Source organism: Homarus americanus, unplaced genomic scaffold (genome assembly GCF_018991925.1).
Source record: "Homarus americanus isolate GMGI-L3 unplaced genomic scaffold, GMGI_Hamer_2.0 scaffold30535, whole genome shotgun sequence".
Taxonomy (NCBI): Eukaryota; Metazoa; Arthropoda; class Malacostraca; order Decapoda; family Nephropidae; genus Homarus; species Homarus americanus.
In genome coordinates this window covers 6,375,704-6,399,996 of record NW_024732440.1, presented here as the reverse complement: position 1 = coordinate 6,399,996, position 24,293 = coordinate 6,375,704, and the positions used below count along the sequence as shown (strand labels likewise).

Here is a 24,293-nt window from a genome sequence, read left to right as displayed (position 1 = left end):
TCAAGACCCATCTCCCCAACTCCTCATATCTCTTGTACCCCCACCCCCCCCATGCCTTCCCCCTCATTCCCTCGCGCTCTGCCTCATCCATTTCCCCCTCACCACCTCTTCACCCCTCTCCCTCCTCCCCTAGTACGACCTCTGACCCAGCATGTGTTACAGGAATGCATGTTGTTGTCGCTTCCCCCACCAAGACCAGAGTGGCGCCCCCAACTCCCCTCCTCACCCCTCACTCCAACATATTTACGGCCGCATCACTCCCTTGTTGGCCATCATCACCGACACGAACACACACACACACACACACACACAAAACGCGCGCGCGTAGTTAAAAAGTGTGTTCACTCCCTGCCACTCTTCTTTTCTACTGTTACTTTGCTGAAATTCCCTGTTGAATGACCTCCCCCTGTTGTTATATATCCTCTATGTACGACTTGTATTACTTGAAATATATTTGTCATTGAAGTGATCCATTCCAAATTATGTAACCTTCATCGTCTGTTGATTTTATATTATTATTATTATTATTATTATTATTATTATTATTATTATTATTATGATGGAGGCTGGGTATAAACCTGTCTAGTTCTTTGTTTTGTATTTTTGTCAGGATCTTTGTCTGACTTGTCGTCTCGGTCGTGTAATTTTTAAGTCTATTGGGTTGTATTATTGCCATGGTTGTTGTCCGTTTGGTCTATTCCACGTCTGCCTGTCCGTCCGTCAATGAATTTTCTCATTATCCACTTCTCAGAAACTAAAAGGAGGTCAATCTTGCTGAAACTTTGCAAGATAAATGTTCTCTTGGATGTTGGTCTTTCAGAATGTTAAGAACTTCAGCATTTGTCATCCCGCGTGACTGTTGGGTCTCGGTTGTCTTATTGTTTGTTTATTGTCTTTCAAATCCCCTTTGTTTGTTTATCTTTCTCTTTGTTTTTTGTCGACTTCTCTCTTATTCTTAATGTTTGTGTATTTTTTCCTGTCTGTATTTCTGCCTGTAATAATAATAATGATAATAATAATAATAATAATTTTAATAATAATAATAATAATAATAATAATAATAATAATAATTAACGGTTTATTGAAAAAGTTCTGCAGCCCGAAGGCTGAAAATATACATTGGACATAAATGACTTATTACATACATTGGTGGTTTAACAAAAGCCTTCATTAGAGAAAGGTGAAGGAACATACAGTGAACACACAGATTAATGTAGGTGTTGAACAGCAAACACGTAGTGTAGTAACTCCCTCCCAGATGGTGTTATGAGGGACCACGTGGTGTAGTAACTCCCTCCCAGATGGTGTTAGGAGGGACCACGTGGTGTAGTAACTCCCTCCCAGATGGTGTTAGGAGGGACCTCACGTGGTGTAGTAATTCCCTCACAGATGGTGTTATGAAGGGCCTGGCGTGGTGTAGTAATTCCCTCACAGATGGTGTTATGAGGGGCCTCACGTGGTGTAGTAGCTCCCTCACAGATGGTGTTATGAGGGGCCTCACGTGGTGTACGAATTCCCTCACAGATGGTGGTGTTATAAGTGACCTCGCGTGGTGTAGTAATTTCCTCACAATGGTGTTATATGAGTGAGGTGTGGTCCCAGGCCTTCCTATCGTAGACGGATTAACACATCACTGGTTGTTGTTGGGTCTCACGGGCAGTTACCACTGGGTACCTGGGACCTCACTGTGTGAAGGTTAACTTGGGTACGACTCGGTTGTTACTCTTGAGTTGTTCTCACTGACTTAAGCACTGTTTACCACTGTTCAACCCTGTTCAACACTGGTTCCATTCCTTTCCTAAATGAAATTGTAACTTCTGGCGAGAACTTGTTGATATTCCGGTGGGGAGGAGGGTTCAGGGGAGGGAGTTGGTATGGGCCAACTTAACAGTTGACCTGGCTGCTCCCAGAGGAGCGCCAGGTACGTCTTGACCCTTCGGTGCGTGTTTGTGCGTGTGTGTGTATTTAGTTCAGCATCGTCTTATTTAACGTTTTTTTTACTTGCTTATTTGTGTGCTCCTCTTTTGGGCTTTTGTTTTATTTATTATTTATGTTATCTAGTTCATCTTCGTCTGTTATTATTTATAACTATGGATGAATTTATATTTATTAATTATCACTTTGTTTTGTTTACCTGGTCCTTTTTTGTGTGTGTGTGGGCGTCGTCGTGTCGTTCATCATCGTGTTTTATGGTTCTTTGTGTAAATCCAACATAAGGTGGTTGTGTTTTATGGGGACCTCTTGTGTGTTGCGCCATATACAGTATAGTCTTTTAGGATGCTTCACACACTGGCTGGCCAACTGGAAGCTGTGACCGTCCTTCACTCTCTCTCTCTCTCTCTCTCTCTCTCTCTCTCTGTTTTCAAAGTTATCACCATACAAGTTTGACCCTTTTCTTTCATATCGACCCCCATATTTCGTCTCCAGTTGCATCCCGAAGCGCGTGCTCCAAGGATATGAGTTCTGAAAGGTGGTAGGAACATTTTTTTTATAGCTCCGTTTGTTTCTTTGATTGTCCGTGCGATATCTTTCACTTATTGAGCTACGAAGCTGAAATTTGGACACGCAACAGTGACCAAGTGTTTTGGTTCTTGTGTATTTTACTATATTTATTTTGTTCATAGCGTGGCATGATACGGGAGGTGTATACTCGCTCCAAAAAATGTCTTTACGGAGGGGTGCGATAAGTTTCAAATTGAACACTAAGACTCCTGTTGTTTCGGTAGGGTTGTCAAAATTCTTCGCCTGTTGTCATATTGTCTCATACAAATTCATATAGATACTTTTTGAAGCGAGTGTACATTGAGCGTATAACTACTTGTTGAACTAACTTGTGTCTCCCTTTACTTGAGAGAGATTGGTATACAGTGTACAATGTCTAAAAAAAAGTGCACACACACACACACACACACACACACACACACACACACACACACACTGCATTACAGAATATCGTGGAGATGGCGTGAATGCGACGCGATCTCCACGATATTCTATAGTATAAGACAGTTGTATACAGTATACATTATTTTGAGTATATTTGAGGTACATTTTATATCCTAGTATACAACCACACCCACCGATAGTGTCATCCATGTTGTTGTTGTTTTTATTGTTGCTGCTACTGCTGCTGCTGTTGTCTTAAATTTTGGTTTCAGTTGTCAGGGCCTTTAAGCTTCGTTTATTAGATCGTAATTCCTACAGTAGAACTTTCAAAATTTAGAAAAATAAAATCTTAGATTTTGGTAGTTGAACTGGCAGGGTTATGGACCATCCAGCACACGCCAGAGGAGAAACAAGGTAACTTAAGAACTAAAGTACACTCTTGAATGATTTAGTGCATTCTTATTCCCTCAGTGAGTCTTGTATTGCAGTGCACATGTAACCTGCAGCTCTTCAAGTGCAGGGAATACAGACATCTTGCATCTACAAATTAATATTCTACTCTAGCGCGAGGTCGGCGGGCTAGGCCAGCTTGATACTGTGTGTGTGTGTCCTGACAGTTGAAGCTTCTAAATCTAAAATACCCGATCTATACTTTATATCAGATGTAGAAAGTAAGAGAAAGTGTTAAATAACCATGACAGAAAAGTGCAAAAGACATGGACAACAAAACTAAACTCGGTGGATTACTTTGATGAGGTATTCTACAGGTTTGCCAGTACTAACAAGATGTTTATACAGGTAGAGGCCACGAGGTAAAGCTATAAAAAGAATAAGCGAATTATTATCTTATTTTGATTTATGAAGTTTTCTTTGTAAGTAAATAATGAAGAGGTTTGTAATCCCTAAACATTTACAATACAAAGCAAGGAGTAGATGAAGCAATCCCTCGAAATCCTGACTGACATTACGAGCGGGCGTTTGACTTGTTCCTCCTGTCATATCTAAACAAGTCCCGTCAGCTAGACCACATAACTGTCTGCATTGAAGATGCGGACAACATATCCCCTTGTGTGTACACCGCTTATCTAGCCCCATACAGCACAAACGCCCTAGTATATGGCCTTTTAATCCTAGCCCCCCCCTCCCCTCTCCTCCCCCTTACTGATACCCCGAGTCTCCTGCATAGTTGAACCTCAGAGCAGGTGTTTCTTATCGCTGAACCTAACTCTGTGTACCAGACGGTGAGTTCATTCTTATTTCTCTCTGGTCTTGTGTCCTTACATCAGTACTTAAGTTGTTTATGGTGTCGTATTACTTGAACTAAATGTAATGTGCATCGTGATAAAAAAAGAATCCTCGTAGGTTTTTTTTTTCAATTTAATATGTAAAACGTGCGAGGATATGTCTCTCCTCCTCGCCCATGTATGTCGAGCATCTGCGAGGTGTCATGCTCCATTTGCGTGGTCGCATGTTTACCAGATAAGACTATCGTGTTCCTGGTAGCAGCCCGGTATCCCTTAACGCCACACATCGGTCACGCGTCATGCAAGTCTGTTTCGTTACTTGTCCATCAGATTGTGGTGTTTTCCTTGTTTTTTTTTCGGTTCTTGTTTATTACACTGAGTTATCTAACCTCCCAAAACAGGCCCATAAGGGCACTATCGAAGCTTAGAGCGAGTTTGTTTACTTGTTTGTTCTGGCAGGTTAGTGCATCGTACACCTTATATGCCAGGGTCACCCATGATACGTAGGTGTAGTACATGAAGGACATGGTTATACTTTTAATATTCGGCGACATTTTTAATCCCAAATTTCCGCCATTCTTGACCTGACTGATGGAAGGGTTTCGTCTATGAGGGATTTTTTTCAGTGTGACAACATGGACAATGATCAACTCTTGAGTATTCCTGTATTGTTAAAGTTAAGATTTGTATGTTTGTTTATTTCTTCATTCACATATTAATGGCCAGGGAAGACAACTATATAATGTTAGAGTTTAAATGACGCCATATTAAACCTTAAACCGTTACATGTCTTCGCTGTAGAGCAACTCTCTTATCATGCATTAACTGGGTAAGCTCTCTCAGGTGTCTTGCGTGGCACTGTCAGTTATACGCTTCTTAAGACAAATAGACAACGAGTTGTTTCACGCCAGCGAGACATTATGGTAATAACATCGCTTAGCCTTCACCCTGGCCGGACCAAACATGGCCCTAGGGTGGGGGTTATGTGAGACCGCTACACTTGCTTATACACGTCCACTCATTAGTTGTGCTACCTCATCTTCCCTCATAAAACCTTGTCACTTGTCTCCCGCCCACTGTACATGGTAAACACATTTCCATAAGCATATCTCAACGCCACATCATATTTTACTAACAGCTTGCTTGAAATAATATACCGAGTCCGTAGTGAGAGCACTGTCATCTGTTAAGGTGTGGAATTGGCCAGCGAGCGGCGGGTTAGGTCCGTACGTAATGTGTGAAAGTTGTGACAGTGACGTATGTTTAATTATTTTAGTCTGCATATAGCTAGGCAGGGAAGACTCATTATATCTCACGATGCCATGTCGGACGGGGCACTACAGGTTCATTACGGCTAACAAGTCTGTTTTTGTATTCATCGTTAAATGTTGATGATAATTATACTGAAAGTAGTAGTAATGATTTGATACTTAGCATTCAACAGCTTGTGGATTTCCCAACTATAGGATGATAGTCCACCAAGGGCTCTTCCAGCATCTACAAGCGCATCTGATAGTGTAAACAGGGACCCTTCACTTGTGAGACGAATGTTTTACCAATGACCTGCGAACTTAGTAATAGGAATGGTTATATTATTATTATTATTATTATTATTATTATTATTATTATTATTATTATTATAAATAGTTTAGAGGAAAGAGGGAATAAGAGTGGATAAGAAGAATGGATAGGAGCGAACACCTGTAAGGGTAACCAAGACCCTAAGTCAGCTACATAATGATGGTGTTACAATTAACTTACATACGCTCATTAATTATTTAGAAGGAGAACACTACTTGAACAGACGGCGGGAGAGAAAGAAATTTTTTTTTTACTGTTAAGACGGACCATGTTAATAAATCAGGAAATTTTGTACACCTTGCGTGGTTATTTAGCTCTTGTGAGTCATGTTGCTGTTTAATTTTTTCCAAGTTTGGTCTAAGAATTAAGATTCAAGAACGGTGCTTCATAACAACTATCATGTAAAACCATCACGACAAAAGCTATAGTTATACCCAGTTGTTTCCTGCATATAATATAGGCTTTTAATATAGTGAAGTGAAAATATCTAACTGCGTAACGTAAAAAAAAAAGTTTATATACAGTATTGTTTTGCCAAGCCCTCCATAACGCTAACAACAAAAACGTGCTCTGAAGTACCGCCCTTCCTCATAATTTCTCACGAACGAGTTTTACACTCATGTACATTGACAGTAACTTCCGAATATTGGCCTATAAATATGATCAGCCATACCATATACACCTCCATATACCGTGATGGAGCTCAGCGTAATCCACACACTGAAAAATAGAATTTACATAACGTGAAAGTAGCCTTCAGACATTGGAAGCACTACTTTTGTCGGGGCTTATCTGAGGATCGACTACTCTAGCCGTGGTCAATAAACAGCCGGGGAGAGAGAGAGAGGAGCGCCAGACAAAACGAAAGGTGAGGGCAAGTTTTTGTCCTTCCTTTCCCCAGTGTTACAAGCGAGCCTTTTGTGGTGATGCGTGTGGTGAGGTGTGTAGTGAGGCGTGTGGTAAGGTGTGTGGTGAGATGGAGAGTACTATGGTGGTTTTCCCCTCAAAGCCTCGCCTTGAGTCGCACTACACTAATTCTGGGTTTACAACTTGCCCAAGCATACTGTAGGTATTATATACGAACCCCTTATGGTACCGCCCCATTCAGTATATTTTGGCCTGTCTATTAGTCTGGCGTCAGTCCCTCTCTCCTGACCTGGCTGATGGAAGTTTTTTCGTGCTTGAGTTTTAGTTTTTTGTGTGTGCGGTTTAATGCAATTATTAATTAATCCTTGTTTATTCTTGTTTAACCTGGGAAAGTTGTCGTCATAATCGGTCAGTGTTCCTTCACTAAGATCACTTTTAAGATGAGACTCGGTAGATGGTGGATCAGGAACTCTGCTGGAATCTTACACGAAGGTCAAGGTATGAGTTGGCTCTGTCCTGTCATGTGAGTTTACCGGGCCCTTCCATGAGTGAGTTTACCGGGTCCTTCCATGAGTGAGTTTACCGGGCCCTTCCATGAGTGAGTTTGCCGGGCCCTTGCATGAGTGAGTTTACCGGGCCCTTCCATGAGTGAGTTTACCGGGCCCTTCCATGAGTGAGTTTACCGGGCCCTTCCATGAGTGAGTTTACCGGGCCTTTCCATGAGTGAGTTTACCGGGTCCTTCCATGAGTGAGTTTACCGGGCCCTTCCATGAATGAGTTTACGGGCCCTTCCATGAGTGAGTTTACCGGGCCCTTCCGGGCCCTTCCATGAATGTTTAGGCCCTTCCAGGCCCTTCCATGAATGAGTTTACCGGGCCCTTCCATGAGTGAGTTTACCGGGCCCTTCCATGAGTGAGTTTACCGGGCCCTTCCATGAGTGAGTTTACCGGGCCCTTGCATGAGTTTGCCGAGCCCTTTCACGGGAGGCGAGATTTTGGTGTGTTAGGCGCTCGTTCACTCCCCTATTCCTTGACACCGTGAAGTGGAGTGTTTGTTTAAGTAGCCATGTTGCGGGTTGATGGTACCTTATATGTGAGAGCCACTGAGAGCCTCAAACAAGAGCGTCTTGTTCCTCAGTACTCGTCTATGGGTGAGGGGGGGAGGTCGGCGGGTGATGGTATGTGGTAATACTCCTAGTTTAGTTTAGTGTTTTACTCAAGGCTTTTTCTGTAGTTCTAGTTAGTCTCTTATATTTGTTTTTATTTAAGTGTGCGCGCGTGTGGGGGGGGGGTCAGTTCTTTAATTTACTGTTGTATTTCTTCATTAAACTTCTCATGATGGATTTTCAGTAGACAACAAGAAACAAGGTTATCCCACACGAACTTAGGATATCGTTTTTTCTTCTCTCTCTCTTAACCTCGTCTGGTTATGGTCAATATAAACACATCAACCAATAAATTCACACCTTTATTATTAAAGGACGACCACTCTTTCCTCTATGTAAGTAAAAGCTTGAGGCAGATAAATTTGGTTGGTCCGTTTAACTTTATGAGGCCATTGATCACACCACTGTCAGTTTTCCATCTTGCAGTCCACTAGTGGATAGTTGCCTTCCAGAACCCTGTGAGACGAACGATTTATCTTACTAATAGCCCCCTATAGTCTCCAACACACACACACACACCAAGAACTACTCAGAGAAACGCGCCATCTGTTGGTAAAGTTGTATTTATGAAGCTTCAGACTCAAAAGTCCAACGATTCAATGTCCATATACCTCCAGGTTGATGTCTGACAACTTCTGTCCGCTGAATCAATACGAGTGTCTATGACGGGTTAATGAATATATTGTATGTACAATCAAAGACAAAAGTCGTGTCGCGGTTTTTTCCGAAGATTAATTATAACTCGTGAAACATTATGAGAGCCCCTTACCACAAGGCAGAGCGCACCAAAAGTTTAGCCCTTCGGCATATGTTTTCACCAAATATCACGACACGACTTTTGTCTTTCATTGTACCTCTATCACTAAATGTACATCACGGTTTACTCGGTTAGTTTTGTCATTTAGAAATCTATAAATCTAATTTTGTGTAACTCTTAATCCCGACTCATAATATTGGACTTAACTCGTGTGAGAAAGAATTAAGGGAGTTTCACACACAAGTTCATATCAAGGACGCACGTAAGATAAATTTCAATTACTCTCGACTATTTTTGGCGGGAAAGGCGTCGTAAAAATAGATTACCGCTATATACTGGAGAGGCTTCACAATAAGCGGCTTAGTGAACATCCATTTCTCCTTATGTTCGTGGTAGTGAGCTGAAAAGTGACTACAGATGATTCACGTGTACAAATATGATCGTTGTATGTTCGTGAGGGCGAGAACATGATGCGCATTTATCACCTGGACACTGACACACGACCCCATCAGTCCGTTTATAGGAGCCATGAATCGAGGATTATTTCTAGTCTGTGTTCATCTGTCATGATATTCCTTTGAAGTTATTTTTGGTCTCTTAAATAATCCCGTAGTAGTTTGTTTTGAAGCATATGTTTACCGATTATCCTGATGCCTCTCAAGAGGTTATCGTAGTTTTTGCTGGATAAGACTTTGAAATATCTGGGAATTCCTGTAACCATTTTCGGTGAGTGGACCTGAATAGTTTCAAAGCACTAGAGACCACATGTTACCGCCGACTACAGTGTTGGAGTGATTTGCCGGGAAAGTTTTGGCCTCGTTAAGGACTGTTGTAATATCCAAAGATCTCGTCAGAATTTTTATAGTCTCGAGAAAAGATTCAACGAGAGAGTTTCCAAGCATGTGTTTATTAGGGGCTCGGTAATACTTGTTCTTCGGAGGTTTTTTGTGGATCAAGCACTATGATAGGAGCTCGTTTGACCCCATGCCGTCGGTCTCACAAGCTTCATAAGGTACATTATCTAGTCCCTGGACGTCATAAATTATTGAGAATATAAATTTCAAAATGATTCACAGTTCGATATTCGAATTATGGCGAACTGAAACAAGGTGCTTATGTAAGGCTCACATAAGGCTCATAATACGTTAAAAATGAAAGGCAAGGTTTGTATTAGAGTACCGTGTTTGCGGGTTATATTACAGTGTGTGTGTGTGTGTGTGTGTGTGTGTGTGTGTGTGCGCGCGCGCGCGTGCACGCAAGAATTCCCACACTGTTGTAAATCATGATAGCTATGTAAATTTTAGTCGTGTCGAGAAGGTTGGGATTCTTCCCGTGTGGATTTGATGAAGTCACCTTGATGTAGCACATAACTCCCTGCCCTCAAGATTAAATACTCGGGTTTTAATTTGCATGTTGCTGTGAAGAGTTGAGAGAATCTTGCCTCTATTATCATTGCATGTCCAGAACCAGTTAAGCCTAATGTAGGAGGGTTCCAGAGTGGTTCACATGTCAGGGAGGTAATGGAAACTGGTTTATGTATCTTAGAAGTATTATTTTAACGAGAGAATGCAGTGAAACTTCTATTTAACGGATTAAAAAAGAGGAAAGTCCATTATACCGAGGATCCGTTATATGTGAAACCCCTATCTAGCGGATTATTTTTGGAGAGAGAAGTCCGTTATATGGAGGTTTTACTGTATAACGCTAAACAGGCTTCAAGGGAAATGTCTTAATATCTCGCCGCCATTTTCCACGGTATCGCTTCTCACTGAACACCCACTTGACCCTCCAACGCCTCCTGACACCTGCCGAGTCCCTCATTGTCAAGGCTCTCACATTCAAAAGAATCGAGTTCATTCCATCCTCATTGTGGCGGTCGTTCCCTCAGTCACACCTCCGTAACAAAAAATAGAAAAAAAAATCTAATGTGATTTTTTTGGGTGTGTGTACTTTAGAACTTCAATAATTAAGGTTTATTTCGTGTATGGTCTCGGTTAGTACATACATACATACATACATACATACATACATACTAGTCAACAACGCTTTAGAATTAGAAGAAATGGATCTCTGTCGTCGTTCTTAGTGGAGGAGGGAGGAGTCACTTACAGCTGCTTAACACCTGGATATTAGTCACCTCTCTTCCATCCCCTTCTCTCTCCTCTCCCTCCATTCTCTCCTCTTCTGCGCCCACTTTTCTCTCTCACCTTCTCTCCCCTCCCTCCCTTTCTCTCCCCTCCCCTCCCTCTCCCTCCTCCTCCCTCCCCTCCCTCTTCCTCCCCTCCCCTCTCTCTCCCCCTCCCCCCCTCCCCCCTCTCTCCCTGGAAAGTAGAGGTCAAAGACTGCCTCGAATGGATTTTATTTCATATTTTTTTTAAAGTTGTTTTTAAGTCTGTTCGTAGATTATCCAAACTCGTCATTAGGTGCTGACCCAAGTTGGCTGGGTGTACTGTACAAGTGTCCATTTATTATTATTATTTATTTGCTATTATTATTATTATTATTAGTAGTAGTAATAATAGTAGTAGTAATAGTAGTTTTAGTGTTATGGAAGACGTGTTTAGTTTCACTGGTAGATACGTACCCAAAACTCCCTTTCACATTAAATCTTTCACTGGCGTAAATCAGGGTCCAGGTTCTCAAAGTTTCGTACAATGGATATCTCTCGTGATTAGAATTATACAGACTCGAGCTCTGCCGTAACTAAGTAGCATTCACTCAGCCTTAGACACAATAAAACTTAAGGATCTTTAGTGAGTTTATTTGATTTTTTTGTGACTGGTGTGATGTGAATATTTGTAGTCAAGGTTTGAATCTCAAGTGTAACGTTGTGATACTATTCTTTTGTTCATAGTTTCTTGTTGTCGTTTAACGTTAGACAGACAACCAGTACAAGTACATTCTTATATTTTCACTTAAGAGGAACGTCCATCGTTGTTAACCTTTAAGAATTTGGACCCAGGGTTATATTTTTAGGTAATATTTTTAGAGTAAATTAATACCGGCACATTAATGGTTAACTAATTCCACGGGAGAGTCACTGCCGTGTTATATATTGCGAGTGACCCCAGTTTTTCGGGTTCTGATACGCTTGGGTGATTCTACGAAGCTGAGGCCGTGGTCTGTGAGACGAGGATACGTTAGGCAGCATCCTGGTGTTGGTTCGGTGAAGTTTAATAAGTTTTAGATAAAGCGGCCCGTAAATCATCTTATATGTCGATTTAGTCATGTTTAGTATAATGTTTAATGATCTTGTCTGGGTGAACAATAATGAGGATTGTTTAAGGTGGTTAGGTTCTAGTCACTATCCGGTCATTGTAAACTTTGTAACCCTGGCACACATGTTTCCTTAACTTCACTTTTTTCTTTAGTGAAGTGCACGTTTTTGGTGGCGGTGCCGGGTAGGTTGATCACATCTCGGACTTAGTGAGGTACATTTTGAAGATGGAAATGGACTTTGAAATAAAATCACCGATAAATTTTTGCGATGTAAACAACCAGGCGAGGTCATCCTCTCGTCTAGACTGTGGTACGTTGCGAGGCGCCTCATGACCGTCAACTTATTTCAATTTAACTCGGCCTAATTGGGTTAGAATAACACAGCAAGTATTGATGGATACGCCGAGTAACAGTTAACTCACACAATGTATTATTTTCATATTGTGTACAAAGCGAGTGTTAACGTAACAGTTGTGGGTATGGGTGTGCAGTGGCAGAGAGGTAGGGGGAGGTTCGCACCCCACACACCCAGTAAGTGTGTGGACAAATATGGCCAAGGGCCGCAGATACTGTCTCCCGGTTACTGCTCTCAGATGTACCTTCCTTCGCATATCTATCAGGGCCACACCTGAAAAAACACCTGCCTCATCACTCTTATGGCCCGGGAGAACTGACTGAGGAACACACGGGCAGGTCAAGCCACGGAGACCCTCACAAGACGTCGCATTAACAGAGTTGGCGGCAACTGCCCGAGGTATAGCAGGACCTCTTAACCTGAGCACTTTGTGGGTGAAGCAAGGCGCCAGTGGGTGCTGGGTGGGTGGGAGGGGCTGAAGGGGAGGTGGTGGTGATGTGTGGGAGGGTACTAATAATTGGTGGGGAAGAGGTGGTTGGTGAAGGGGTGTGGCTCATGCCTGTGGTAAGTAGGATTTAAAACCGAGTGTGTGTGTGTGTGTGTGTGTGTGTGTGTGTGTGTGTGCGTGTGTGTGTGTGTGTGTGTGTGTGTGTGCGCGCGCGCGTGCGTGTGTGTGTGTGCGCGCGCGCGTGCGTGCGTGCGTGCGGGATATGGTTAGGAAGTAAAGTGTGTTGTGGGGGAACCTGGAGACCTGGTGTGTTGGCTGGGAAAGTGTGGGGAAGGTGGAGATATGTATAGTAACCTGGTTGGGTGGTGGGTGATGCCTGCGGTGGGTATATGATAAGATAAATGAGTGTGAAAGATATAATTTGAAAGCCTCTAAGTTTAAGGGTAATATACGAAGGTCAGAAGACGATAGTTAAATTAGGAAGGTGAAGACGTGTTGGCCGAGACAGTTGAATGCTTAGTGCTGGGAGAGGGACACGTAACTCTCAAGAGGGTGTGAGACGTGAGGAAGATTCTGTATTTAGACGAGTGACAAGTGGCTGGTGGGCTTAGAAACGAGAGAAGCATATAGAAACGGGTGTGGAACTTCAGGATACCAGGCAAGGAAGAGGTCAGAGTGAGGAGGAGGATCACAAAAGGACAGATGGGGGTTATGGCTAGATGTCGTGAGGAAGGTTAATGTGGATTTCTTCTCAACCTTGGGGAGTGGTGGGTTCTTCTGAGGTCTGGTTGTGCCCCGTGGGAGGAGGAAGAGAAGGAAGCAGTCCAGTCCATTATGTTACGAAGCTGCCATGGGCGTGAGTTAGGGACGCGATAACCCCTCCCGTCCCCCCGCCCCCCTCAGTGATGTGAGGCTACTTACGGCACAACGAACTCTTCTATTGTTAGGCACCTCAGCTTATTTCACCTAACCTAACCAATGCACCATGTAGCGTTAGGGTGGTTAATCTTCAAGTGGAAAAAATTGGGGTGTCTAATCTTCAGGTGTGGTGAACCCCCCTTTTCTGTGTCGAGAACGAGTTCATTAGTGTGGGTGTGATGTGACGGACGTGGGTGAGAATATTGTTTTAAGGAATGGTGAATGAAGGAGTCGGTTGTCGTACAGTGCGAGAGTATTGCTGCAGGTGGCGGGCGTAGGATGAATGGCAGCGTTTGTCCAGTTATTTGTGAGTGAGTGAGGGACTTATGCCTCTTATCAACAATATGGTCACGGACTCACGATTCAGTGCAGTTTACTCATTATCTTTCTTTACATAATACACAGGGCAAGGTTTATGTTGTACTTGGTTGTTGATACAATTTTAAAGCGGTATTATTAATTTTATTTATATTTATGTACCTGAAAATGTAGTCCAGGATTATCTATGGTTCCTTCGGTGAATTTTCCTCATAACTGGGTGCCATAAATTAGAACTTAAAAAAATAACGTCCACAACAGTATGAAAATAACACTGATTGTGTATTAACGAGATACGTTCAGTAATCACTAGTTAGGGGAAAATATTGATAGGTCCACCTGAAGATTAAACACCCCAGCATATTTCATCTGATGGGTAAAATTAAACGCTAACCTACACATACACTGTGTATGTTTGTGAGTGGACAGTCACGCACCTACATCTATGTAGACCACGCCCTTCATCCATCCGTGTTACCGGAGTCGGTTATTTATTTGTTGAGGTTTATTCCTAGAGGCAGATGAGAGCATAGACAAGGGATTAGGATAGGTTTAGTTAGGTTAGGCTAGGCTAGGCTAGGCTAGGCTAGGCTAGGCTAGGCTAGGTTAGGTTAGGTTAAATAAAGTCTAGTTGAGTTGAATTAGGTGAGTGAGTTCAGGTTACGTTGGGTTAAATTTGGGCAGGTTAAATTAAGTTGGGTTGAGTAAGGCTAAGTTAGGCTTAGTTATAGGTTAGGTCGAGTTAGGGTTAGATGAGGTTAGGTTAGATGAGGTTAGGTTAGGTAGTTAGGTGGGGATAGGTTAGATTTTTGGCCTGGCAGGTGGTTGACCCCATCATCTCATTTACATACAATCTAAATGGCTTCGTTTGCCTCCGAAAGTCTCACCTGCAGTCTTATAAATACTGATTCCGCAGCCTCGATTTGGATCAGCCGTAAATTTCGATGACTGTCGACCATTGTGTTGGTGGTGGAGACGAAGGTGTGAGGGGTGACTGTGTTGGAGAACTGTTGTTGGTGATGGTGGTCAGGAGGATATACCAGGCCCAGGGGTGACTGTTGGAGACCCGTTGTTGGTAATGGTGTTGGAGACGAGGATACCAGGTCCACGGGTGGCTGTGTTGGAGAACTTTTGTTGGTGATGGTGGAAATCAGAAATTCAAAGAAAAAGTTATGTAAATTATTGTTGAAGAAGTTACTCAGAGCCGATACTTTTGAGGGTGATGGTGGAGAACAGTGAGTTATTCTTGGTGGTCGTGAAGGTGAAGGACAAGTTATGATTATAAATGGTGGTGAAGGTGAAGAAACAAGTTAGAATTATCCATGGTGGTGAAGGTGAAGAACTAGTGAATTAATGAGGTAAACAATACTACCGTCATCATTCACAGGCTCATCGTCAGAAGGATGTACACACAGAAGGCGCTGATGGGGTGGAGGGGTAATACGTCTTTAATTCTCTGGGGGCGAAACTTTATCACAAGACAGTCGGTAGAGAGGGATGAAGTGTTCAAGTTACAACGAGGAATTGGTGTTTGCGGACAATGTTTCTTTTTTTCCGACAGAATTAGAGAAAGAATGCTTGATCATTACCCAGTGCTAAACGTTGACCTTGGATGATTTCTCACACACACACACACACACACACCCTGAGTTGTTGTTTTCCCCTGAAAGGATCGAATTTCAAGATCTACTTGTTGATAACGGGTTCAGAGATGCCAATTTTTTGTTACATTCAATTTTCAGTGGATTATCTTCTCTCCAATCTGCCGTGAGGTGGTCCGCTCTGGTTGGCGTTTACGTGTGGGTGGGTGGGTAGGTTGTGGGGGTGAAGAGATGGGTGGGGGTGAAGGGAGTTGTGGGGGTGGTTGGGTAGGTTGTGGGGGTGAAGGGAGTTGTGGAGGTGGTTGGGTAGGTTGTGAGGGTGTTGGTGTAAAGATATTTAGGTTGGTGGTAGTTGTTGAGAAGGTATAAATGGTGGTGGTGATGGGCTGGAGTGGATGGTGGCGATTGTGAGTGAAACAATAGGTGGTGTTCATGGTGGTAAGTAAGAGACAAGTTGGTGGTATGGCGTTGGTGGTGGTAATGACGGTGGTGGATGCCGGTTGTGGTGATGGTGGTGTATTGGGTGAGGTAGTATAATGGGTTGTAGTGAACTGTGGTGCTTCAGTTGATGGTGGTGATAGTGATGGCTCAGAGAGAGAAAAGGCGATGTTAGTAGTGAGTACGGGGCGGTGGTGGTGGTAATTGTAATAGTAGTAGTAGCAGTAGTAGTAGTAGTAAGAACGGGGCAGTGTTGGTGTTAAATGAGAACAAAATGGATGGTATCAAATGTGTGGGAGAGGTGGATGGGAGGGGGAGGCGTCGCAGGGGAAGGTGAGATAAGATGATTGGGATGGATGGGAGGTACAAATGGAAGGGGTTGGGTAGAGGGGGGGGGTTGATTGTGGTGTAAGGAAGGAGAGATGTTGGTTGTGGTGGTAGAGGGTGGGGCGGATGGGCGGGCGGGGGTGAATACAGAGTGGGTAGATGGGTGTGGTGGAGATAAGTTTGGGCGAGAATATGATTTATACGGTCTTGGTCATCCCACCCCACCCCACCCCACCCAGGTGAAAGATACCCCTTTACCAAAACCACAGCCGAGATACATAGAGACCTGAGAATAAAACCCATCAACCAGCAGCTGCATACCCTGGCCAGCAGAGTCTGGCAAAAGATAGAACGATCAAAGCAAGAACTCCTTCAAAGACTCCCACCAGATAACGACAACAACCATACATGGTTCCCAAAAAGTTACCAAATATCAAAAGGTCCCTTACCACCCTGATCTACACGCCCAGGCAATAGACAACTTCCCTAGACCAGCATCCGCCAGTACGGTCTCGGAATATGAAATAAGGCCCTCAAAACACCCGTATATGGGACAGGGTAGGATGTCTAGTGCCTGTACCGACAGACAATAACTAACCCATGACACAACCCTAACATTATTAGCTTAGCTCGGCGGTCAGCCCTCCCTCTCTTGCCTCCTCCTAAATTTCTTCAATTTCCGAACTATAACTTCCTTCCCCCACCTCTAATCTTCTTTCACCCCTCATTTCTCTACAAAAAAAAAAAACCAACCTACTGTCCATAGCAGAGTCGTGCTGGAGGTGTACTGCCGACTGTTCCTACGACCAAATCACGCATAACGTAACCTAACTTCTTCTAATCTAATACTATTTAACCTAACCTATTGTAACATAACATAACATAACAACAGAAAATTTTGATGATCAAACTACAGTAAACAGAGATCATTTAATATATTCACTGACCAAGATTAGGATCGAATTGTCGTGGTGTACAGGACCTCCTCCCCGGAATTTAATTTTATTTAATTTTTTTCCCTAATGAAAGTTGTTACATTGTCTTTATCTATATATTTATTATTATTATTATTATTATTATTATTATTATTATTATTATTATTATTATTGTTGTTGTTTTTGTTGCATACTCGTTCGTTTGTTTGTTTGTTCTGTAGACATCTTATACATTTCGATTAAACGGCTCTGGGTGGCCACCAAACCTTCCACAAGACCCTCAGGCTTTGGCCTTTTAAACAACTGTTCTCCCCTCCCCTTTTCTCCCCCCCCTTTCCCCCTTTCCCCTCTCCCTTCCCCTTTTCCCTCTCTAACCCCCCTTTCCGCTCTAACTAAAAATCCTGGATACTCCCTCACTCTCTTGCCTTCCAATCTTTATTTATTGAGAAAAGATAAAACGAATTACTTTGGATTCTCTCTTGTATTTCGTTGACCCAGCAGAATATCAGTGGCGCGCCTCTATTGGTGGTTCTGGTAGTTGATAAGTTTAGTAACGTCTACTAAAATCACTTAAAAAATATCTTACTAATACCTCAAGTTTTTCACATTCGATATCTTGGTTCTAATACTGTATACAGTATATCGCATTACCCACAGGACTATTGTGCCATTGAAACACGTGCACTGCTGTGTCACCATAAAAGCTCTACCCTGTTGCATTTTTTACAATGGAAAATTATCTTCATTTACAGATCATATATTTTATAAACAATTAAACTAAAAAGTGGCCAAGAACCGGCTCACATGAATGTGATTCAGACTGAAATAAAACAGTGAAACAGGAGTCGAAGCGCCGGATACGGCGGACACAATATCTATGACAATTAGCACTATGAGTGAATGGTGTTGGTGGTGGAAGTGGCGGTGTGTGGTGGTGTTGGGGTTGTTGGTGCTGGTGGTGGGGGTGCTGACTCCCCCAGTCGACGCCAACACAGAAGACGATAATTCAAGAAACTACCGTCGTCGCCAGCAAGTTCCCCGACACAACAGGAGAAACGTGGTGGTGGGCAGAGGGTGAGTGTCAGCTCTTGCCGTTTTCTCCATTGTTTATATTTTAGGGTTATGGTAACACCTGGCACGTGTTTATAAAGTCACTTGATGTTTGTGTTTACAGTCCCGGGAGGAAATAACACATCCAATACATCATAATGTACTCAAATTTTCTGTTGTTCTCTTTCTTCACCATCAACAACTTGAGGTGACCCGCTGCACTCTCAAGATGCGTACTGTTATACGGGTAATATTTGACATTTATTCCAAGGAAAATGTTACAGCAGTTAGGGCGAAGAAAAGAGTTGTGTTAAAAAGAGTTCATGCCGATATTTTGAATGTCTTACTTCGAGGGCTTGTAAACACCAACGTCACGGAACATCAGTAAACAACCTATTAGAACCAGGTAAGTCATCGTCAAAACTTAATTGATTTTTTTTTTAACTTGAAAATAGTGGAGTAACTTTAGCACAGAAAGCTTTAGAAATTCTGAGCTCTAAACTTTTTACAATTACTTTGATGTTATATAGTGACTACAGTATATTATTTTTATTACGTAATGGGTAAGGAATGGAACCCCACCCTATTTCCCATTATTTTATGGCGCTTTTCTCTTTATTTTTGACGTATTTTTACATTTGTCTTTATTTGTATCTTAGTCAGAAAATACATAATGAGCTTGAACTTAGGAAAATGAACTATTAACCCCTTCAGAACGATGAATTAATCCCATGAGTACGATAACTTAGCTCCTTGAGTACGATTAAAATTTTTCGAGTACGATGACGTATACCCTTTGGCTGCGGGAGTTTACCCTAAGCTGAATAAAATCGTCTGGCGGTAGCCAGAATAAAATGGCAAGTGCGGGAATTGCAGGGAACGGGTTAAGATCACAGTTTGCTGAAGGGGCCATACACCAACGTACTAAAGGAGTTAAGGCATCGTACTGAAGGGGTTAAAAGTTACCCATGTGAAGCGATACCGTCAAATCAATAAAATGGTAGACGACATTAACTTAACCTAACGATCTTCCATTGTTCGGTTAATTTAATTTTGGTTGGTTGGTGTCGGCATTAATATGAAAACCGATCGAATCTCAAGTACAGAAAAATAATAACTGAACAGGTGTCACTAATATATTCACTTATTAATTCATCAGTTAAGTGTGTGTGTGTTTGTTTGTGTTCGTCCGTCCGTCCGCCCCCAGCCTGGCAGACAGCGGCTCACAAGACAATCTGATTATTCACAATTTCGTTCCTAAGATGGTCTCATTATCGAGGGTGACGAAGCCTTGTGTGATGTGGTAGTGTGTGTAGCGGTGTATGCTGCGGTCGTGTATGCTGTGGTCGTATATGCTGTGATCTTAATGCTGTGGTCACGTATGCTGTGGTCGTGTATGCTGTGGTCGTGTATGCTGTGGTCGTGTAAGCTGTGGTCGTGTATGCTGTGGTCGTATAAGATGTGGTCGTGTATGTTGTGGTCGTGTATGCTGTGATCTTAATGCTGTGGTCACGTATGCTGTGGTCGTGTATGTTGTGGTCGTGTATGCTGTGATCTTAATGCTGTGGTCACGTATGCTGTGGTCGTGTATGTTGTGGTCATGTATGCTGTGGTCGTATAAGATGTGGTCGTGTATGTTCTGGTCGTGTATGCTGTAATCTTAATGCTGTGGTCACGTATGCTGTGGTCGTGTTTGCTGTTAATTGCACAAGACCCCTAAAATGCATCCGGTCAATTGGATCAACACTTATCACTCGTTGTAAAGGAGGTGAGAAACGAAGATCTAATTTCGCCTGTTGCTAATTGCCTTGCCACTTTTGGTCAGGTTAATATGGACTTAGTAGACATGGGTTACGAGGTTGGACTTGGTTTAGTTAGGCCAGAGCGGTCGGGCTGTAGTTAGGTTAGGTTAGGGTGTTGGACTTCCACGGTTAGACTTAGTAGGGCTTGACAAATGTTCCATAAATAACTAGATGGAATCCCTTAAAATAAAATTCATACTCACGTGTATAAATCTACTTAGGAAAAATAGTCTAATCTCCATAGTTAAATATATCCCGTGTTATTTAACCTCTATTGAAGTTACATACCGAAGTCCTCCGCTTGAGTGAATCTGTGTTGTAAATGAACCGTAGCCCGTATCTTATTATCACACACACACACACACACACACACACACACACACACACACACACACACATACTTATCACCGCCGCGACCTAATACAAAAAGGTGAGATGGGTGTTAAATGCCGCCCTTAGATACAATGACTTAAATCTCTCCTTGAATACGATGACCTAACCATTTGAAAACGACGAGTTAACCCATTCAGTACTTGAGGGGTTATGTCATCGTACTCAAGGGGTAATGTCATCGTACTCAAGGGGTTATGTCATCGTACTCAAGGGGTTAAACAGCCAGGCAGACAAGAGAACAAAGACAGCCGTGTCAGAGTAAACAATGAGCTTTACCTCCGTCTTGTCCTTGTTGCTCTGCCTTCATTATGCGCTGGACCACCACCCAGACAATGCTACGGTGAGGAGGTTCCCGGCCTCCAGCGGCGTCTGGCCTCGTAACATCCACGTAGCGGGACTATAACAATGGCCGATAGAACTGGCAAAGGGTCGCTGGGATTGGCTTTTGAGGCCGTTTGTAATGGTCGAGAGCTCAAAGACTCTACTCTTGAGATCTCCTTCAGTTGGTAGTGGTCAGAAATCGTGTTTTAAAGGTTCCTGGGTGAGCCCCCCCCCCCCTTCTCCCCCCTGACTCGAACCCCGTGTACTGTGAGTTTCCATGGAAGAAGGGAACCCGAGGAACACCCTAAAGCTGTCTATAATAAGACGGCTGGAAACAAACATTTGATTCTACCTGTAATAAGGACGACGACCATCTGTCATCAGGAGGACAACCACTTGTAATAAGGAGGTCGACCACTTGTAATAAGGAGGTCGACCAGCTGTGATATGGAGGACGATCAATTGTAATAAATAGGACGAAATTTTTTAATAAATAGGACTGCCACTTGTAATAAACGACCTCTTGAAATAAGAAAGACTACCGTTTCTGATAAGGACGACGACCATATGTTAATAAGGAATACGACCACCTAAAGGCATAGCAGCGTCCTCTCGTTAGTGACAAAGAACTACTGTGAAGATTATATGAAGAAAAAAAAATAACCTGACGCCAAAATGACAGTACAGTTTTCAGTGTAGAGCAAGGCACTCTGGAGGGGACAACCTGTGATCACTCAAACTGTGTAACAAGAGGAACACGGCTGGGCTAATACTGGTAGACAATAGATAAGTCTGTTGTTTAGTGAAGTGTGAAGTGGGCTGTAGGTCAGACTCCCATTTTAATTTAAGAGTTGCGTAACGCGGCATGCAGGGAGTAAGTGATTTTTGGTCGTGGAATGTTGGCTGAGCAGCGCGTGAGGATGAAGGTGAAAGAAAGTGATGGGGTAGAGTCTCAATGTGTTCATGAGCCTCACACAACCACACACACTTTCCTGCGTGAGGGAATGTGAGGAAAAAAAAAAAGATTTTACTAGCTGGCCAGGGTTTGTTTTTGACGAAGCAAGCTTAATCAGAACGGGTGCGGTCACAGAACATACGTCTATCCTTGGCCAAAATCAAATGCACATGCAAAAAGTCATGCACAGGGAGGCCCATTTTCATGTGGGGTCGTCCCCCTCCCCCCAATTTAGACCGTGAGCATTTTCAAGCTCTTTACATAGGCACACAAAATATCAGCTCTATCTTAGAAGCAGTGACCATGCATAGCTTAGAAACAGAAAAATAGGTGTTTTTTAATGTGTTCCATCTTTAAGGGTGAGACACCGACCACAGTGGAGGTAAACCCCCCAAAAATTCCATCCATAACACTTCTGGTGTAAATGCGCATATTTCTCCACGCTAAATGTACAGTTCTTTATCTTTAACACTGTATCCATGCATAGCGAACTACCACAAAAAGAAACAAACGTTGGTTTATAGCTTACATTAGATTTAGGTGTATCATCTGCCAGGGTTATTACCGTATTGTTACTCGTTAGCTAAATGTTTTCCTCGAGTATTTCAGGGCTTCAGAAGTTAAGGTCTTTTAAGCTCGTACATTTATATCATACAATATACAGCAACTTATAGAATTAAGAAATATACATCTGTTCTTATTAGTATAACTAGGATTTATTAGCTTAGTGTAGGAAAAATAAGATGAGAGTACTTTTGTGATTTGCATAAGAGTGAAGGTCGAACATAAATGAGTGGGGCCTTGTGATCCTCCTCAGTCAGACAGTGTGACGCACCTTCCCGCCACAAGGAATGTAAGGCAGCAGAGGACGTGCTGTGACATCACTAAGGCGCCTTGTTGACGTCTTGTCCATCTCTCTGGCATTTCCTCCATACTCTTATGGTCACACCTCGGTGCCTCTCATAAAACACCGTGTAATTCTAGACAAGTAGACCTGTGTTCATGTACACTAAACCACTCATGCTTACATTTATGCAGACATATGAATACTACGAAAAAACACACACACACACACACACGACTTTGAAGAAGGAAGTGTAGGGGGCGGAAATGTAGGTTCGTGACAAACATAACAGGTGGGTAGGGTGGGGTGGCGAGGTGGCAGCGTGGCCCCCGGGACACTGGCTGATGGATCTTCCTGTTGACGACTTTATAATGACACCGCCACTTGTGTACTCTGATGGATGTCTTCATCTCGTGTTCTTCCCTCTTGAGCTTACAAGTTTGAGGAAGGTGTACGGTACTTACTGCACGTCAGCCTGGAGTTTGAGGTTATTAGAAAGTTGATGCCACCTGTGTTAGCCTGGAGATTGAGGTTAGTAAGTCGATAATCAAAATTGTGTATTCGTTTACATGTAGAACAGATGTGTCGACCTCGTGAGAGCCTGTTTGAAACGTTGATTATTAACATACAAGAAAATGAATAGTTTTAGCGCATCATTATATCTGATTAAGTTACAGAAAAAGGTGTTATCCCATCATATATCGCTATGATTTGGATACCAGTTTGTCGCAATAACTTTACTACTAATGCTAAGTTTAATCCATTTGCTAAGGTTCCCCTGGGGTGCAGCAGCGGAGTGACCCGTCTGGTGCACAGCGACACACACCAGACGCCTCTACTCTTACTCTTATCAACCCATCGCCTGTGTATAATAAACTTTCATGCTTGAGCCTTATAAGTGGCGGCTCACGCGGGCAAAAGGTGAGCCCACACCATCCTACAGATACCACCAATATCCCCCGGCATTCTTTGACCAAATCGGGAGGAGGAACCCTTCAGTGAATGCAGTAACACTTGCAGTAGGTAGACTTATCATGGAGGATTCCAAGGTCTTGGCGGCAGGAAGATGATTTATCTTGCCTATCATCATATTGAGGCTTTTCGGGAATCTGAGAAAGTACCTGATCGTCTTAAGGGATAATTCAAGTCTCTGGTTGCTTCAGCATCTGGGCAGCAGGTCCCAAAGATTAAAACATTGCAACCCTTCATGAACTCCCACTGATCTTAAGCATATATTGCGATAACATTAACGTGTCACATTTCTGAGGTTACTTCAACAGCATGTATCGACTACATGTGAACTCTTTTCTAGGCTCTGGCTCAGGATTATCATCCCTCGATCGATCTACAGACCCAAAGGCCAATTGTCGTAGTCTCTTTGGGTTTTTTATTCATCTATCTCACCGTCAATTCAAAGACGTAAACGAGTTGTTTCATCAAGACTCTCAAGGCTTACAAAAAAAAAATCAGTGGGGACTGAAAGAGCGCGAACGTTGAGACGACTAAACCTATAGAAAGAAAGTATCAACGCCACAGCACACCTTGGTGCCCGAATACGTCACTAAGCGTGTCCTTGTACTATATAGTATGCGGAGCCACTACTGCTGTCTGCCGAGGTGGTGTTTACGTCGCGCCGGGGAGTCTTGTGTGCTTCTCACGACCCTTGCCACCTGGGGGCTGCTATTGAACTTGCGGCTTTTACTTTCTTGTTAGCCCGTTAGTGTGTGTGTGTGCGCGCGCGCGCGCGCGCGCCTTTAACAGTGTTTTACTCGTCTGCCGTATAGAGTTTAAAACAGTCATATACACACACACTCTCACTCTCTCTCTCTCTCTCTTTTTTTTTTCTTACCATTAAAGTTGTCACCTCCG

The 24,293-nt window shown here is 42.9% G+C and overlaps 1 protein-coding gene across 4 annotated transcripts in view; it reads left to right on the top strand.

Moving 5' to 3' along the window:
* Positions 1 to 24,293, top strand: part of LOC121868791 (collagen alpha-3(IX) chain-like) — a 194,475-nt gene that overhangs the window by 15,431 nt on the left and 154,751 nt on the right. For all 4 annotated transcript variants that reach the window (XM_042369711.1, XM_042369709.1, XM_042369712.1 and 1 more), the window contains one exon: positions 17,812 to 18,133. In XM_042369711.1, the coding sequence (XP_042225645.1) occupies positions 17,937 to 18,133 (197 nt within the window). In that variant the 5' untranslated portion in view covers positions 17,812 to 17,936. Of the gene's footprint in view, positions 1 to 17,811; positions 18,134 to 24,293 lie in introns of those variants that run through there.